This window comes from Xenopus laevis, chromosome 4L, assembly GCF_017654675.1.
Source record: "Xenopus laevis strain J_2021 chromosome 4L, Xenopus_laevis_v10.1, whole genome shotgun sequence".
Classification (NCBI taxonomy): Eukaryota; Metazoa; Chordata; class Amphibia; order Anura; family Pipidae; genus Xenopus; species Xenopus laevis.
The window spans coordinates 133,881,996-133,902,153 of record NC_054377.1 but is presented as its reverse complement, the minus strand read 5'-3'; the positions used below and the strand labels follow the sequence as shown (position 1 = coordinate 133,902,153).

General features: G+C 41.8%; 1 protein-coding gene across 4 annotated transcripts in view; it reads left to right on the top strand.

Moving 5' to 3' along the window:
• Positions 1-20,158, top strand: part of plxna1.L (plexin A1 L homeolog) — a 256,200-nt gene that overhangs the window by 229,740 nt on the left and 6,302 nt on the right. For 3 of the 4 annotated variants that reach the window (XM_018256516.2, XM_018256517.2, NM_001087913.2), the window contains 9 exon segments: positions 1,882-2,138; positions 7,041-7,107; positions 11,920-12,066; positions 14,055-14,111; positions 14,679-14,838; positions 15,139-15,242; positions 15,628-15,724; positions 17,104-17,294; positions 18,719-18,888. In XM_018256516.2, coding sequence (XP_018112005.1) covers positions 1,882-2,138; positions 7,041-7,107; positions 11,920-12,066; positions 14,055-14,111; positions 14,679-14,838; positions 15,139-15,242; positions 15,628-15,724; positions 17,104-17,294; positions 18,719-18,888 — 1,250 coding nt within the window. 4 annotated transcript variants of the gene reach the window in all.

The window sequence follows — 20,158 nt, the reverse complement described above, 5'->3', positions numbered from 1 at the left end:
ATATATATATATATATATATATTATCCCTTGAATGGGTTTATAGATGGGTCGACTTAACCCCTTCTCCATTTCGGAGATCATGCGGCACAGTGCACATGAGTCTATGAACCCGGCGATGGAGAAGAAAGAGTTAAAGTATAGTATGATGACTCTGGCCTGGGAAGCTGGATATCCACTCCAGTGACTCTGTGCCTTACAAAAGCAATCAGAGCCTGTTGAATTCTTGCTTTGGTGCCAGTGCGCTGGAGGTGTGCGTATTTATAAACCGCGGTCTCGTGAGCCCTGCAGGAGGGGCTTTTATGTGCAATTTGCACCCCAACAAAAAAGCCTCTTTGAAAATCCCAGCTTTAATATCCAATGAATATATTATGAATACTCCAGTGATTAATTTCCCAGCTGCCGGGGTCTTTGTACATTTTATTTAGAAGGTTGAGAACCCTTGAGCCACGAGGAACCTGATCATTTTGCATAACAGTTGCATTAATCAGAATCCCCAATGAATAGACGGCGAGAAGGTGCGCTGCAAATACTAAATACCAGCGCTCAATACAAATGCACAATAACTTTTGGGCCGCAGATTTTTTTCCCCTCGGCTCTTGAAAATACAGCCCACTGGCACCCAGCGTGGTCTCCCTACATGTTCCTATAGCTTTTTCTACATGACAGAATCTGAACTAAAAACCCCAGTTGGTGGCCCCTTGTGACAAGTTTGAAGTCCTGGATCATTGCTGCTATTGACAAGCTGAAACTTTAGGCTGGTGCAATAAGTTCAATATATAAAATATGGCATTTTTAGCCCTATTCATTTTTAGGGTTTATTCCTCCTTTAAACAATCAATCCTTCATTTTTTCTGGATGCATACATCCATTTGAGTGTAAAACAGTACTGGTTTAGCTTTGAATATGTATAAACAAATCCATTTGAGCCACACACAGGGAATATTCAGGCTTCTGACTCCAGAGCTGAACGGGAGATGTGCCTGTGCATCCGAATTAGCAATAGACACTTGAGAGGGGCATAATTGAATCGCGTGCACCTAATTGCTCAGATAACCCATTCTGTAAATATGTTTAACCAAGGAGACTGACCGCTGGTGCTAGAGCAGCATTAGCATTGGTGGAATAATTTGAATTTAATCAATTTAGTACGTAAAAATTAAATATATATTTCAGTCCATTGTCTGCATATGATTCTTAAAGGAAACCTATACCCCTCAAACAATGTAGGTCTCTATAAAAAATATATTGCATAAAGTACTGTAGCTCATATGTAAAAACCCTGCTTCATGCAAATGAACCATTTTCATAATAATATACTTTTTAAGTAGTATGTGCCATTGGGTAATCATAAATAGAAAACTGCCATTTTTAAATATAAGAGGCCCCCCCCACTGGGATCGTATGATTCACGGTGCACACAAACATACCAAACATGTTAGGTCACCTGAGCCAATTAACAGACAGAGTTGTGTCTTTTGCTTCCACACTTCTTTCTGTTACAGTTAGTGTTGTAGTATTTCTGGTCAGGTGATCTCTGAGGCAGCACACAGACCATCACAAAATGGTGGTTCAAGGCAAGAGATGTAAAAGGGCAAGATTTACTTAAATACATAGACCAGTTTGGTAAGATTCTTTAATATGCCAATTAATTTGATATAAACTGTTGCTCAAGTATTTATTGTAGGGGTATATTTGTCCTTTAAGCTGCAGGAAAAGCCTTTTTTAACCACTGTTGCCATGAGCAGGTATAGTCTACCCATTAACTTTTTTAAGAGTCGCAAAAGAAACTTGTCAGTAAATCTCCTTTTTATTTTGTTTGGATAGGACTATTATTCAGTTTGTGTTGAAGACAAATTGTATTCATTTCATCCTACTCTTAGGTACAAGCCAACGTGGAGAAATCCCTGACGCTTTTTGGGCAGCTCCTCACCAAGAAGCACTTCCTGTTGACCTTCATTCGGACGCTGGAGGCCCAGAGGAGCTTCTCCATGAGAGACAGGGGTAACGTGGCTTCGCTCATCATGACGGCGTTGCAGGGGGAGATGGAATACGCCACCGGCGTTCTCAAGCAGCTTCTCTCCGACCTCATTGAGAAGAATCTTGAAAGCAAAAACCACCCTAAGCTGCTGCTGAGGAGGTGAGAATTCTGCTCTCTTGCCTGCAGCATCCATTTTGCAAATTGTGGTCCTTATCGTTGCCCCCTAACCTTTTCTCTAAGGCCTTGCATTATGCGTGGGCTCCCATTTACCTTGATACAGTTTCCATAGTAGCGCGTGAAATCCGCCGGGCAGGATTTTCTGAGATAAGGTTTAAAATGCAAATGGTTTTTTTTTTTTGCGGCTTCTGAGTTATGATACAAACCTTAAATATGCATAAAATAACACATTTAAAGATATATAAAAATTCCTCCTTTTTTCACCTCAGGGGGATGAATTTGTGCATTAACATTTTGCACCTATGGACATTATTTATGGAAGCTGAATAATAAGGTGTTTGAGAAATTAGGTCAATGCCACATGAGGTTTTATCTCCACCATTGGACTCCGGGATACAAGAATATTGACATATGCCTGTATTAATTTAGTGGAATAGGCAATATTGGCAGTTTAATAAGTAGACCACATGCTAATTAAGGCTTATGACCAGATTCTTTCTTTCCTTCTCCCCTTTTTGGCCATGACTACTTCTCTGCATCATCAGGCCTGCTAGGAGGTGCGAAAAGTTTTTAGTTATTGAACATCTTTAAAAAAGAATTTACAGTCCACATCAGTCCCTGCAGCAGTGGAGCTTACAATCTAAGGTCCCTGTCACAGTTACACTGGGTCCAGTTTTATCAGGATCACATTAACCTGTAACCTGTATGTTTTTGGAGTGTGGGAGGGAATAGTGATATGACCCCAACCCTAACCCGCCCCCTCCCAATCCGCACGTGGGCTGGGCCCGCTGCTGCCCTCTATTTATAGACCTGTGCCCGCCCCGCAGTGATGTCACAAAAGGGGTGGGCAGAAATCTATAAATTCCGGCGCCAGCACTGCTAGGTCACAGGCAGGGAGAGCAGGAGAAGAGCTCGACCCGGACCCGCCCGCGACCTGAAGATTTTGTGTAGGGTCCCGCCGGTTTTTCGGCCCGGCCTGCACATCACTAGGAGGGAACCTTACAGGCAGTACAGTGGTCAGAATTAATTTCATACATCCCTTCTGGCTTTGAATCAGGAGTTCCCTATGTAGCTTTGTGCTTCGGGTTGTTTGCTTGCTCAAATGCAGCAAATTCCTAGACAAAGAATATGCATTAAAGGGGAAGGAAACCTAGGTGGCGCAAAAACCCTCCCCCCCTCCCGTGTGTTGCCCACCCTCCCTCCTCCCCCCTGGCCTACCCGTCCCGCTGGGCAAATGCCCCTAACTTGTTACTTACCCCTCTGCGCAGGTCCAGTCCAGGGAGTTCACAGACGACATGTTCTTCCACGCGATCTTCTTCCTGCTGTGAACAGCGTTTTGGCGCATGCGCAGTAGGATCTTTTTCGCCGGTACGGATCTACTGCGCATGCGCCAAAAGTCACGCGCATGTGCAGTCGATCGTACCGGCAAAATGATCCTACTGCGCATGCGCCGGTCAAAGCAGGAAGAAGATCGCGTGGAAGAACATGTCGTCTGTGAACTCCCTGGACTGGACCTGCGCAGAAGGGTAAGTAACAAGTTAGGGGCATTTGCCCAGCGGGACAGGTAGGCCAGGGGGGGGGGAGGGTGGGCAACAAACAGGAGGGGGGGTGGGGGGTTTGCGCCGACTAGGTTTCCTTCCCCTTTAAATCGGGGATCCAAATGGTTCACTTTTAGTATGTTATAGAATGGCTAATTCTAAGCAACTTTTAAATTGGTCCTCATTTTTTATTTTTAATAGTTTTTTAATTATTTGCCTTCTTCTCGTGACTCATTCCAGTTTTAAAATGGGGGTCAGCTGCTCTGTAAGGCTGCAAATGTATTATTATTGTTTCTTTTTATCAATCATCTTTCTACTCAGAACCTCTCCTTTTCATATATGCGTGGTTGCTAGGGTAATTTTGACCTAAGCAACCAGATTGCTGCTGAAGAGCTGCTGAATAAAAAGCTAAATAACTCAAAAACGATAACCAGTTTCAAGTTGTCTCAGACTATCACTCTCTCCGTCATTATAAAAGTTAATTTAAAGGTGAACAACCCCTTTAAGGCACACACATGCCATCTAACATCACGCCACACCTTGAAAGCAATTACAGCCCAGATCCCACTGACAGTCAGTCGCTCGTCTGATTCCGCATCCCCGGCATTTGCCTACAAGGCTCCGCTCGTGGGAAGATGATTAAAAAGGGGAGAGAGGGAAAAATCAATCCCCACACAGAGCCGGCGCTGAAAGAAGAATTAAACACAATCACATCGATTTCCGAATGCAAAAGCAGAGGTTCTGCTAAAAAATACATTATCTTCATTAATTCAATATCTCGCCATCCTCTTTGTATCGATCACCGGCTGGTGACATAAATTGCACTTCAAGGCTGTGTGACCGTCGGATTTGGCTGTAAATGAAGCTCTTAATGCTTATTTATTGCTTTCTTTTTACCTATCTGTGTCATCTCCTTCCAGTGTAGGAGCAGTGCACAGCCTTTGTGCTTGTTAATATACAGAGCTGGAGATGTGCAGCCCCAGAGCACCAGAGGCCTACGAGAAAACATTTTATAATTCAGTCAGCAACCGCTGAATATGGAACAGTTGTAACCCAATATGTCTCCTTTGTTCTTTTATTAACATTTCATTCTACGGGGTCCCCTGTGATCCTGTAGGCTCAGGGCACATATCTTCCTTGTCCTACCCCAAAACCTGGGACTGTTTGCAGCATCTCTTTTAAACACTGACACGTATTAACTTTAGGCCAATGGTCCACTGGGCAATTGCAACACAGAGGAGGTAGCAAAATACAAGCATAGGATCTGTTATCCAGAAACCCGTTATCCAGAAAGCAACGAATTACGGCAAGGCCTTCTCCCAAAGACTCCTTTTTAATCAAATAATTCAGATTTTTAAAATTGATTTCCTTTTTTCCTCTTTAATAATGAAACAGAAACTTGTACTTGATCCCAACTAAGATATAATTAGTTCTTATTAGAGGCAAACCAATACAGTTGGGTTTATTTAATGTTTAAATTCATGTTAAGTAGACTTAACTTATGGAGATCCAAATTATAGAAAGATCCCTTATCCGGAAAACCCCAGGTCCAGAGCATTCTGGATAACAGGTCCTACCTGTATTCAAAATTGCTGTCCATGATCCTCAATTCCCTGCGAGTCTTACAGGTCAGCCATTTATCACTTGGAAATGTGAAAATATTGATATATGAAAGATTCAGCCTAATACTGAACCACATCCTAATTTTCATATGCAAAATAAGCAAAATATTAAAATACAATAATCGGGGGTCCCCAACCTTTTATACCTGTGAGCCACATTGAAATGTAATGAGAGTTGGGGAGCAACACAAGCATGAAAAAAGTTCCTGATTTTGGCAAATATGGGTTTGTTTGGTAGCCCAGTATGTGGACTGGCAGCCTACAGGTTGCTCTGTTTGGCATGACATCTTGATTCTACAACTTGAGTCCAAGCCTGGAATTCAAAATAAAGCACCTGCTTTGAGGCCACTGGGGGCAACATCCAAGGGGTTGGGGAGAAACATGTTACTCACTCGCAACTAGTTGGGAATAAGGTCTTCAGTGGCACATGGGATAACAATATCCCTGATGGAAAGCTAGCTGGGAATTATTACTGCAAGATATAGAGCATATTAATGGGTAGGAACTATAGTCATGGCCTAAGTAATGGAAAGAAGGGGCAAATGCTTTCTGGTTAGATCAGGGGTGCCTATCGGGATCTACCAGTAGATCTTTAGCTGGTGATCAGTAGATCTCAAGACACTGTCAACAAACAACTTGTCTAAATCACTCTCAGTTTCATGCTTTTCCTTCAGATATGTATTATGTTATGGTAACACAAGAAATAGCTGTTTGTTAAATATAGCAATATACATTTTCTCAATATTTAACAATATTTTCTGTGGAACAGAATGCTAATATTTTATGGATGTAGATCATAATGGGACAACATCACTAAAAGTAGACCTCACATAAAGTATTGGGCACTCCTGGGTTGGATGATGTCTATCCAGGAGACAATCATCCAATTCACAGGCTGCCATTACTAATCTTGACAATTGCAAGATCTTATTTGGTTAACGATTTAGTAAAGGCTTTTCAAACAGTCCTGTCGGTATTGATGTTTATACACGTTGATGGAACTTCTCATAGAATGAAACGCGCTAGGTTCCAAATTGGCTGAACTCTGACTGGGAGGATTTGGGGAATTCTGGCAGAGGAAGATCAGTAGAGCTACAGGTTGAAGGTTATTATCATACGTATATATCCATGTTATTCTTGGACTTATTTCACAATTTAAAAGCTTGAACAGATGAAATCAAAGTCTCCAGAGCGAGAGCGTGGGGTTGGTCTGGAGTTGCATTTTGCCGGTTAACCTGTTCAGCACCAGCAGCCCCTACGGAATGATGCAATTAAGCTTTGCGATCTGACTTCCCCTAACCGGTTCCATTTAATAGCTCATGAATACAGCTCATTAGAGCATTTTCTGACTGGTGAAAGTGATCTCTGCTTTGATGTCTAGATCCTTCCTTTCTATTTCCAAACTGCGGGCTGCTGTTTTTGAGGCTCCCTGGGGCGATTTCATGCTTCAAGATGGAATGTAATTTTTATAGAGATCAATGAGATGCCTCAGGGTGGCTTGTTGATTATTATAATTGCTTCTTTTGCACTGAGCCGCTAGTAAGATAATCCCAGAATATCAGTATGGCAGGCTGAAGAGCTTGCAGTCTCTTCCCGCAGAGATTAAGAACATGTAAGACCATAGGAGTCTTTGGCCTTAACTTTTGATACCAAATCTTGTCCCTGTGTTCCTGCGACAGCATTATTCCAGCGTAAACACTGTTTTTCTCTTTTCACTCCCCCAGGACAGAGTCTGTGGCTGAGAAGATGCTGACAAACTGGTTTACGTTCCTCCTCTACAAGTTCTTAAAGGTGAGTAGTGAGAGGCTGAACTCCTCTTTCTGACTGTGGGTGACAGAGCATAAATGCCCACTCTCTTGGAATTTTTTAAATGCAGTTACAGGTATGGGATATAATTAATACTTATTGGAGGCAAAACCAGCCTATTTGGATTATTTCATGTTTACATGATTTTCTAGTAGACTAGTTAAGGTATGAAGATCCAAATTACGAAAAGATCTGTTATCCGGAAAACCCCAGGTCCCGAGCATTCTGGATAACCGGTCCCATACCTGTATTTCAATTACAACAAAATCTGATTCTTACCATATTTATTTACTCTGAAAGCCTCTCTATTACTCATGCTATAAAGTGCTGAGCTACTCTATTCTACATCACAGTGTAACCTACAGCTCCCTAGGATGTTGAACTACAAATACACCTCCCTTGTGATGATTTAATATTTTACCTTGAGCTGATCAAACTGCTCAACTCTTCAGCAGAAACTAGAATTGCCTATTTATTCTGGTTTAAAGTGCTTTGAGTTGGATATAAAGAGAAGGTATATACAGATATACAGCTGGTAATCCAGATACATTTAAAGTGGAGAGTTTATTACTTCTCCGGCACCGCTACCACGGGAAGAGCGTGACATTTTCTCTTTTGAATGGCTGCTCCCACGGCTACACAACAGTTCATTTATATAAACTAGTAGTGTCCCTTTAAATCTTTCCTCTATGCTACTTTTACAAGCCGTGACTGTTTGTTCCAACTTTAGGAACTTGGCACAAATGATCAGATATTATATAAATAGTGAATAAAGTACCCCCTCTTGTAAAATATAAGGATATTATAAGTTACCAAGGAGTTTCATGACCCTATAAAAACACGAGGCCGAAGGCCGAGTGTTTTTATACAGGTCATGGAACTCCGAGGTAACTTATAATATCCTCATATTTTACAACTGGGGGTACTTTATTATAATACACAAATTTTAGTGAGTCATGTGACAGAAATTACATCACTACTCACCGTTTATAACTGATGACATCACTACTCACCGTTTATAAGGATATAATTTACAAGATATTCATGGTTTTTGTGTATTATATATAATTAAACATTCTTGTCTAGTTACCTACAAGCCTTACGTTATAAATAAGTTGATTGGGGTTGGATAAAGAGCAGTTTGGGAAGATCACAATGCACCAAAAGAGCTCAAAATTCCCATTATGTGAAGTATCATCCAGGAGGCCCATGTTTTACTCATAAATAATCTCAGCCTGTCTATCCCTCCTACATACAGATCTAATTCAGTTTGATTTACTCTGAAATATACAGTATAGTGTGTGTGTATATTATGGCATACCCACTTGTGTCATTTGCAAACAAGGAGCTGCCTGTTATGAAAACATAAGTTGCAGTAAATATGTCAAAGAAAGGATTCCTCATCTATTAATTGATAAGTCTTAATATGGTCATACATATAGATAACCGCTCGTTTGGCGATTTCGGCAAACGAGCGGATCTCTCCTCAATATACCCACCTTCAAGGTGGGCGATATCAGGCTGATTCGATCATGGGCCCTAGGGCCCAATGATCGGATCATAATGCAAGCAATACTGGCGGATCACGGGACCACATCAGCGAACATCAACGAACAGTTGCAGTCCGTATTTTTACCCCTTCCTGATTGACATCTGGCTGACTCTCTTCCAGATATCAATTGGGCAAGCCCGTTGGAGGGCCCAACACATGGGCCAATAAGCTGCCGTCTCGGTCTGTCTGCAGCTTTTATCAGCCTGTGTATGGCCACCTTTAAGGTGCCACTTTTCCACCACTAGGATAAGATTTTGCAGGCCCGAGATAAACCTCATGTTTCCTGCTGGTGGTTTAACTCGTGTTTACGGGCCCCCCTGTAAATATGGTCTTCAGAGGCTAGGGAATATATAGAAGTATATAGAAAGCAGACACTGTGCTCTGCCTCCCCCCCTGCAGCCGCAGGGTCTCCTTCTTCTATAGTTACGACACTATTTTCTGCAGTTTATGGGATATTTGAGCACCCCCTTAGTCGCAAGCATTAGGTTGTAAGGCATCCCACATTGCCGTTCCTGGATCCAATAAGGTGTCATTGGAAATACGGTATGCAAAAAAAAACGCAATTAAGGGACCTTGAGAAAGGGTCCAAAATTCCCGAGTCATGGCACTGGTGCCCTTTTAGTTTGCACTTCTCATCTTCTGGCCTGTTGGAGAAGAGAGCCCTCAGGGCACCTGAAGGTTTGAAATCTCAAGCAGAATGTATCATCCTCCGTAAGGCAAGTTCTGGGCTCTTATTTATCAGAAGACTAATGAGACATCCCGAGCAAAGGGAAAAAGTCGTCTGACGTGTTGAAAAACGCAGAGTATTAGTTGCCTGATGAGCTAAATCTAGTCAATAATGCTCTGTGCATATTTGCAGCTTTCCGCTTGATAAGCACAAAGTGTCTCTGCTTGATTCTTACACTCTGCTCATACGGAGAGAAGTCAGAGCCAGATTTTCTCGGGTTTAGTTCCATTTGCAGCTCTAAGTATAGCACTGGGTGCTGGAGCAAACACATCTGCTGGGGGAACGTTGGCCAAGATCGTATCTGTGCGGAACCCAGCACAGCAGGACCTTCAGAATTTCCTCTTTTCTTTTCTATAGTGTTGTATAAAAAAGCTGAATTTAGATTATTTTGTGCGAAACGCAGACCTGAAATGTAAACATTGCCTTTTTTTTTAAAGAAAATATTGGTTATTTTTATTCATCTGGTGGAATTTACGCAGCTGAGAAGTTTTATATCCGTTCAAATGGTTTGGATTAGAGGCTGTAGTTAAGGTACAAATGTGTTACTGAGGTGGGTGAGCTAAAACAAATTAAAAAAAAAAAACACCTTCATGTAATTATAACAAAAAAATGTTCTGCCTTCTTTTGTGTGAGCAAATAAACCCGTGCGATCAGCTGTCTGCGGGAAGCAGCAAATACAAGCTTATACCAGGAGGCGTGCTACATCATTTGATGAAATTTTTATATGCAAATTGAAGATACTCTGGTTGTGAGTACCCTTCTAAAAAAGCTTATATAAGGAAAGTTAAGTAACTTCTTTCTGTATCGCCTACGGTGGTGGTGAAACTGGAAGGGATTGACACATATTGTGGTGGCATTAACCAAATCCTTTGAGTACAGAAAGTGGTGACATACTTAAAACAATATTACCCTATATATTTGTTTTTTTCCTGTGCCTTTGGCGCTGGCTTTTGTTATAGATACTGTGATTCGGGCTTGAGGGGATACAAGTAGCAGCCGGATAAAGACTGTGAACACAATTGGACCATGGGACTATATTTTTTGGACACCTTCATGTAATACCAGGGTTGTCCTACTGGAGGTCTATGTGGTCCTCCAAGAGATTTTGATGGCCCTTAGATTGCCCTCCTTTATGTCATGTTATTAAAATCTGGCCTTGAAACATGTAGTTTAATGAAAAATGGTCCCACTATACAGAAATAGTTGGACAGCACTGATGTAAACCAACTGGGCATTCCACTCATTTTACCTATCGCGCATTGCTTTTATACTAAACATCTGCAGCCGTAGGCCAAGGGTTGTGCTAACTAAAGTGGAGCCATTGAGGTGGTTTCATCAGCGATGAATTGAGTGCAAGTTCCACGTTGCCCTCTTAGTTAGGAAGGTAAAATTTCAGCTCCATTGCAGTCTTCCACAGTGTTGTTTTTTTAACATAAGGTTAACTGGGAATTGTAGTTCAGTTACATTTGGAATGCTACAGGTCAGACATTCAGTACTTCATGTAATCTCTTTCTCACGTTGGGGGCACCATAACGACGGCATTGCTTTTAATAACCTCAAGCCCTACAGCAAATATATTTTATATTCCTTCCTATATGCTCACAAGCCTCCTGCCCGAATCCCGCTGTCTTCTACTCCAGAAGCCATTAATAATCCATAGCTTGACCAAGCGCAGACCGCTCCCTCTCAGATCGTGCTCCTCGCCTTCCCCAAACTGAATTAATGAAGCTAAGTTTGCAAATGAACCATAATTTCAAAGACATCCACGTTGTCGGAAGGTCTGGGGATGATGCATGCGTGCTCCTGCTCGTTAGCAGCTGTCTCTTTAATTACTGCAGATGCTAACGAGATGCTAACAGCATATGGTGACAGGCAAGCATTTGCACTTTTGCACCAAAGAATGGCAGAGCGGGGACACCTGGGTGCAGGAGGTGCCCGCGTGTATTTTTAGCTTCGTACAAGATATGTGTGATCTGAACTCTTCTTTAGTTAACAAGACTAGCAGGGAGGACCCGTTCTGTGCCAGAATTTCAGTTAGCCGACTTTACGCATTTCTAATTTCCAGTTAAAGGGGAAATCCACCCAACTGTTTTTTGTGGGTTTTTTTTGTTTCAAAGCACTTCAATATAAACATTTAAAAGTCAATTTGACTCTTTAAACCATGTAGTAGACCCATGTGTGTTGCAGAGGGCATGTTGACTGGGAAGGGGATGTTTTAATATGACAGTTGCCGCCCTGTGGTATTAAAGCATTCATTCTTTATTTTCATCAGGTAGTCAATTATACATTGTACCCTTGTTTTTTTTCAGGCTTTTGGGGTTCAAGGCCCCTCTGTGGTCCAACAGTGTTTCATTTTCTCAAGAACGTTAGCTGTACCCAAGGAGGTGCACTTTATATCAATCCTCGCTTTTCTCTTCCTACTCATTATTATAACTAGACAGAACATTTGTTTGTCATTTGAGTCAATGATGCAGCCTTTAAACCAATGTCTCCTATGGATTTTCTTGCCCTATTTCAGGAATGTGCTGGGGAGCCGCTCTTCATGTTGCACTGTGCCATCAAGCAACAGATGGAGAAAGGACCTATTGATGCCATCACTGGAGAAGCCCGCTACTCACTGAGCGAGGACAAGCTGATCCGTCAGCAGATCGACTACAAGACACTGGTAAGTTCACACAGTTCTGCTTCCCAGCTGTTACATGAGGCAGGGGCTGCCATATTCTGATCTTACATACTCAATGCGGATGGGCTAATCCCAGCCTCATGTTAATGGAAGTCACTTCTTTCTCATACCGTTGTGCTCTGAATTCCATAGCTGTCGAATATCAGACGAAGCCATTTCCAGTTGATTAGTTCATTCACAACTCATAATTACTGGGGTGCTGAAGCTCAGAGTTGCATTTATAGGGCCAGTATCATCTTAAAACTCATGTACAATATTGAGAAAATCAGCGTGGGGCTGCTACAGTCACAGTTTATTATTTCCATTTATGAACCTGCGTCCTGTCTATCATGTAGCTTTTATCTACTTACTCTCTGTCAAACCCAGTAGCCTGGCCTTGTTTTATGATGCTGCTTCTAGACATAGTTTATGAGTACACAGACAAGCAGTGGAAAGCTCCCAATCAATATGCATTCCTCTGGAAGAATTTTCTGTTGGTCACAATAATGAAGCATTTAGTAATCAATAAAGAAAAGCAACAGAGCGGGTAGGCAATGAAGAGTGCCTTTTATCTGAGCAACAAATACAAACTAGAAGTGGGCTCAACCCTATGAAAGCCTGCATCGCATAGTTTTAGTTGGATATGGTGTATCTCATTTCGGGTAGCTCTCATATTTTGTGCTAACTAGAGATAGATATATCTAGATATATAAAGCTGGTAAAGTAATGGTCAGCTTATGGGCCAAAATGATACTTAAAGTATTGGATAAAGCAGCCATCGAATGCATCAATTGGGATTTGACTTTGCCCTAGTCATTCAGTAGATCAGCAGTCAATCCAAAGACCTGATCTGTGCAGCTAAAGGTCAAGCCAATCCTTGTGTCTAGAATGATGACTTCTACAAGACAATCCTATTGACAATCATGTCCCCACCCTCTGTTATCTGGTTTTTTAAATGCACATTGAGGTTTTGACTAGGGCTCAGCCAGGGACTCAAGACGTAACCAAATTAAAATCCTATAAAAAAAACAAATCCTAAACTAATTCCTGCATTGGGTGCAATTACCCTCCCCCCATGATAATTCCCAACTTTCCCATCATGGTTTGTGAACTCCAGAAGCAAGCCCTTCATTTTTATAGTTTTCTTTGTGCTTTAATGCTGTGCTGTGGCATCCTCGCACAAAACAACTTGGCTTAATTAAATGCTGTAGTGTATCTTTAACTGGTGCCAGTTCTCTTGGCTTTCTCGTTTACGAATTAAAAAGATTGACTGAATCATCTTGTTCTATTTTAAATCTCACTTCCCAAAAATGGGGTAGAAATCATTCCTATTCTGGCTAGTAAGGCACTTGAAAGCTCTGGCTTCCTTCCATTAAATTAGCACTTTTCTTATTAAATGGCATCTAAGACTTATCAAGCATTTTATATTGTGTCCTAGAGCTGCTGTATGTGTCTTTCCATGCAGCAATCCTCATGAACACCAAACATATCCATCCCGCCATGCTCGCACCATACGTTCCCATGCCGTGTATCACAACTCCTGTTGTCCCCTGTCCTGGGCGCAGGCATGTTTCACTGTGAGAAGATGCTGCCTAGTTTGTTTGTTTCCATGATCATGGCTGGGAAGTGAATCAAAGCTGATTCTCAGCGTGGCTGTGATTGATCTATTAACATAAGTGGATAACCACTTAAACCGCACCTGAAGAGTTGGCGCATCTAAATGTGCATTACATAACATGTTGCATTTAACAAAGCTGCCGTGCTTAATTCCATTTAGCCATCATGAGGCTCTGCATAGGAGCAATTAATCGTGCTTGCTTCTGGATATTGTTGCCTCCCCCTACCCCAAGCCTCCCTTTAGGACCATGTGGTGTTAAGTAGAGAGCTGGTTGTTTTACATTGGTCTTTTTCTCTCTCTCCCCCCATCCCTTCCTCTCTCTCTCTCTCTTGTGTCTTTTACTAATCTGCCATGTCCATGTAATGGATTGAAGAATCCTTGTGCTGATGACGTTGGGCTGAGCGATGAATCATGTTGCCGCTCGCCTCAAGTAAGTTCAGACGCCCCTCCTTCCGCTCTCTCACCCTTCTCTTTTGTGCAGGGTTTGCTCTCTGAGAGTGCATCTTTGGCTGGATTCTTCAAACCATTTAATAAATAGTGCCACCTACCAGAGACTCCTATCTGGGGAGCTTTTAACTGTTGGGTTGGGATAAATTTAAGGCAGTGATGTGGATAAACACTCCTTCTGCAATCTCATACAAATGGAGCCAACTTTGCTTTGGCATTGCATGAGCCACCATGGTACATCATGTCACAGCATGGGAAAATAATGATATGCTAGGACACAGTGAGCCAAATATCTTTATAAAGTTTGCTCCACCTGTATGCATGACCAGTTGGTTTAACTCTACGTTTTTTTTGACCAGTGAGAAACCATCTTGCTCTGAATTTTTGCTTGGTGGGAAAGTCACGAGAGCTCTGTGCAGCACAATTCTGTTTCCCCTCATTGTTTTTATGATAAAAGAATGAATACATGCCATTGGATGATAGTAGATTTTGAGATTGCCTATACAAGTTATAGACAAATGTATAATGCTTCCACTATTTTTCCCCACAGACCCTGAACTGTGTGAACCCTGAGAACGAAAATGCCCCAGAAATCCCTGTCAAGGTGCTGAACTGTGACACCATAACCCAAGTGAAGGAGAAACTGCTTGATGCGGTGTATAAAGGTGTTCCATACTCCCAGCGACCAAAGGCAGGAGACATGGACCTGGGTAAGAGCTTATGGTCATGCTATAATAACCTTTTGTGACTTGTCATGCTTTGCTTTGCTCCTCAACATCCTACTGAGTTTGGCTCTTCATTTTCCTTCCTTTATTGTCTTCACTCCACAACACCATGGCCACTTGTTCTACAGGTTCCATCTTGAGTTTTGACATCTGTGCAAAAAGGCTTTTCCAAACTTAGTTTTATCTGGCTGGCCAACTATTATATCATCATTTACTGTAGTGTATCCTAGTTCCTCAAGTTGAGATGAATATACAGTTCAATGCTTTGTTGTGCTCTTTCCGCAGAGTGGCGCCAGGGTAGGATGGCACGCATTATTCTGCAAGATGAGGATGTGACAACCAAAATAGACAATGACTGGAAACGACTCAATACATTGGCACATTATCAGGTATGGTTGAAGAGATCAAAGTAGTCCTGGGCCATTAGAATGCAGCAGGTGTGGATACAGTAAATACATCTGAATGAATATGAACGATTCCAAGTGTTGAGGTTGCCGTTGTCATAACAGGGGATGAAACTAATGCCACAGAGGTGGAGTTATTACTGGAGTAGTGGGTGGCACTGCCATTCGTGCCATAGGAAGGAGATGTGGTGTAGCATCATGGAAGGTCATGGAACCATCATTACAGCAGATTTTTTAATGGTCCTTCTTATTACACATAAATAACTTAACATTACTGTCTCATATAAAGTGAAATGGTGCAAAAGTAGTTGGATCAAAGCTGTGACTTTTTCAAAACTAATATTTTAATGTATGGTACCTTGTCATGTAGGTGACAGATGGATCTTCAGTTGCACTGGTACCCAAACAGAACTCTGCCTACAACATCTCAAACTCATCAACATTTACAAAGTCTCTGAGCAGATATGGTGAGTTCTTATGATATCCTTCCCTTTTCACTCTCTCCCTGCCTTTTTCTTTGGTCTAACTCCATTCCTTTCTTACATTTTGCACTGCATTTGACTTTTCTCCATGTGATTGTGTCTGAGGGCCTTTTTACCTTGTATATTCACTGTGCAATTCTAGTAGCACCCATTGGTCAATGGAAGAGGGAACTCTGGGAAGGTTAGAGGAGGCCTCCTAGCTCCTATTCTTTGTTTATATTCTAACACCGCAATATCTGGAGGTGAAGCAAATATTCTCCTTTTTACCATCTAATTAAAGCAGCAAAACCCTCTCTCGAATCAAAGTGAATTAATAGTGATACTAAAATTAATTATCACACGTAATTGGCTTTGAAATGTCAGCCCCGGAACAAGCCTCTGCCTACAGCTTTTCAATTTGCATTGTAGGTGTCGTTTAGAGAGCGAGAAAATAAAATGCTTAAAAATGAAAGATTATTCACTTAAAGCTTTTGGGAAACGTTCATTAAATACATCTGGTGCTTTGGAAGAAAAAGGGGCTTTGAAGGCGGCAAATGTGACGAGCAAACAGGATGAAATTGCAGGCAGAAGTATTAAGCCAATATATTCATGGGTTCGCACACTCAAATGTACAAAAATTCAAAGGCAAGAGTGGTATATTTAAAAAAAAATTTTACTGTTATACTGGATAAACATCAAAAACAATTCAATATTGAATTAACAAGTACTGTGTACATACATCATATAACAGAACATATACTGCATATACCACCCAATAGTATTGCTTAGCTAAAAAGACAAAAGGAGCGGATACACCTACCGAGAAAATGAGAATAGCCCCAACGTTTCGGCACTATGGCCTTCGTCAAGGGGATTCTGATTTCTGCCAAATTTTATGGAGATATAAACACCCTGTTTAATTGCTTATAGAGGCTCTCCGTTTGCGCGCTTCCTATACTTCCGGGTATGTGACGTCACATCCGCCCACTTCACTTCCGCGGATGAGTAATCCGACTTGGTGACATGGCTCCCAGTTCATTCGCTAGCATCAAACACACTAAGGCGGAAGCAAGCGCAAGTGTTTACATAGTTTCCAAGCAACCACAGCAGGGAACGATGCACATCACAGCCTTCATCAATCACAGATCATTGGCAACAAGGACATTAAGACAGCCATATACCAATGGATATTTACCGATGTTCTGTCGCTTGCATAAAATTGCCCCTCAGCAGGGGACAAAAGGCCCTAAAATGGGTTAAACCAGCTGCAAACTTTGGCATCTACTAAATGTACCCCACTAAATGTTGGAAAAGTTTAACTTAATACTGTTTAGGTAACTGGTTGTGTAGATTATAATTCTGACCTTTCCTTGGCCTTACAACAGAGAGTATGTTACGGACGGCATCAAGCCCAGACAGCCTGAGGTCCCGCACCCCAATGATCACCCCTGACCTGGAGAGTGGAACCAAACTCTGGCACCTGGTGAAAAACCATGACCACCTAGATCAACGGGAGGGTGACAGAGGTAGCAAGATGGTGTCAGAGATTTACCTGACTCGCCTGTTGGCCACAAAGGTGAGTAACTGGTATCTGTTTTTCAGCACTTTGTCATAAAACCCAATCAACCTCTATTGAAATGTGTGGTGACCACCCCGTGTACGGCCTCAGGACAATATTAGGCCAGTGTACTGGGTAACAGAGAAACATTTGTCTCACTAACCTCTTCCAATTCTCCCTAATTAACCAAACAACCAAATAAGCTGCTTCCCGCAGAAAAACATTTATTGGTTACAGATAGTTTAAAATAGATAGACAACCAAATGATAAAAACTGCCTCCATGTGACATATTGTTCCCATGCTCCACCCTCCTTGTGCATTTCACACTATTGGGTGTTTCATCAAAGGAGGTGATCCATCTCTCCATACCCTCTATTCTCCTCTTTTCTCTCGCTCTTTCCATTCTCTAGTAGTGGCTCGGATAGGATATATAGTTTATTGATAGGAGAGGTACTGAATAGGAACATCAAATCGAATCATATGAAAAACATAGCCATAGGGTAATTTGCTCTGCAACTGGCCAGCATTAAATATCTGATATCAGACAGAAGAATGCAAATAATTAAATAAAAATAAAAACTGACTACAGTATATCTGTGATTTTATGCTAAGGCTATTTACTTTAGGGTAACTTTAAGGCAAACTCCCTTTAGGATAGAGTGGATAGAGTCCATTTAAACTGACCTTAGACCTAGAGAAACAGTACAATGCTCCCTGAAGCCTCACCAAACAAGGCAGGAGAACAGCTGGAGGGCAAATGTTTACTTCTTTGCTGATGACAAAGCAAAAACGACCCTTGCTGCATTCTGCTAGCACAGTGTATATTTCCCATGGCGGCTTTTGTACGGCAATGATTGGTGTAGCAATTTAGCTGCTTCCTGGCATCAGCAAAAGGATGAAAGGGGGGGGGTGCCGAGGATCCATGAATATTTTTTTAGGAAGGATTTCTATTACAACCCCAATTTCTGCTAAACTTTTAAAACATTATTAAAGTGAAACTTTTCTTTCAAAGCGAAGCAAACTTAATGTGACACCCAGGCATACAGGTGGCAATTGGACTCCATCATTTTGAAGTGCTTCAAGTTGTTTATGGCTCCTCTAAACCTTCAAACTCCCCTTAGGCTGGTGGAGACATTCATCTTCTCCCAGTCTTGCTCCATGTTGAAGTGAAGGATTCTGGCATTTGAAGTCCCTCTACTTCCATGGTGGGTAGCGCATAGATTATCTTATCTGAAAAACAGAGGGTCTTCAAGTTCCAGAATCTATCAGTTGAACGTGGAACAAGGTGAGGCCAGCCTAAGAAGAAAAGGAATGGTCCTTGCACATACATATATATATATTAAAATAGCAATGTAGGAAGTCTGAAGGTTTCCATCAAGAGGTTTTCATTCTTGGCCCTGTTTGTAGCCCACGTAACACTTTCCCTTCCTCCCTTCTCCAGGGAACTCTCCAGAAGTTTGTGGATGATCTGTTTGAGACGATCTTCAGCACGGCACATCGTGGAAGCGCGCTCCCTCTCGCTATTAAATACATGTTTGATTTCCTGGACGAGCAGGCGGACAAGCATCAGATCACTGACTACGATGTGCGCCACACATGGAAAAGTAACTGGTGAGCCCATCTTACAATATGTGAAGGTTGCCATCACCTGTGTTGTTAGTAGACAGACACGAGCACATGGACAGATTCACACGACAGACCAGTGGTCTCATGGCTCTGATGACGTTGGTTATAAAAAGACTGATATTGATCGTTCTCTTTCCTCAAAATTACAGACAAACACAGGCTGTGTAATGGAATGCTGCTCTTATCGCTCTCTTGATCGCCCTGTAACACCTACCCTTGTTAATATTCTTGTTTCATACCTTCTAATTATCCTCTGATAGCATGAATTTTATCAATATAAATTGCATGTGTGCATGGAGGAAGGTCACTTGAAAGTCATTGTGATTCTGAGCTACGGCACCTAGTGCCATTCCTCTGCCAATCTCTGTTATTCCTCAGCGGGCATCCTAATCTCCCTTTGCCTGTCCATGGGATTGTCTGTGTGTAATGTTCTGACTGGTCCAGCCAGGGAAGCTTTCACATGTATGACATTTCTAATATGATAGACAATTTGTTTTTTTATGGTTCAGTAAGTAGCAGCCAATTAGCAGGGAAACCTTGGGAGTGCACGTACACAACCTAATCCCCACTGCAAAATGGAGATAGAAGAAGCCATGCATATACACAGGGCTCGTGTTTCTTTATGGAACCAGCACATAAAATCCAAACTATATACAGTTAGAATGCAGCTTGTTTGCATGAAAGCTTTCCAGGTTGGGGTGCCCAATGTGGGGGATCTAGTTTGAGCAGTGATGTCCCATCAAGACATTATATGGATTCTCTACAGTACCATGGAAATTGTAGCTTAATTTCTTCTGAATAATAGAACCACAACCAAAAGGATAATACAGTAAGCTGTTTTTTGGCAGTGCTCTGAGATTCACTGGTTATTGGATAATGATCTTCTAGTAGAAAGCTGGTTATTTGTGCCATTTTCAGGATATGTATTGGTGGCCTAGTATCTCTTCCAGTACTGTGGGTATAGATCCTTCATGCTTTGTAGAACACACAGATCCTGTGTCTTAACTGACCCGGAACCAGTGTTTAGGGCCTATTTATGGAAGAACCGCTTTGATATCAGTGCCCCTGTACCAGACAAACGATTCATACATATCAGAGAGCAAGCGATTGCATTGTGCAAAGATGAATGTTACGCGTGTGAGCATAATTATTACTCGTATTATCTTTTCTTTCATACAGTGCCATACTGTTCCTTTGCCTAATCAGGTAGCAAATCTATGGATAATTATCTGCTAGTTCACGTGTGACTCACTCT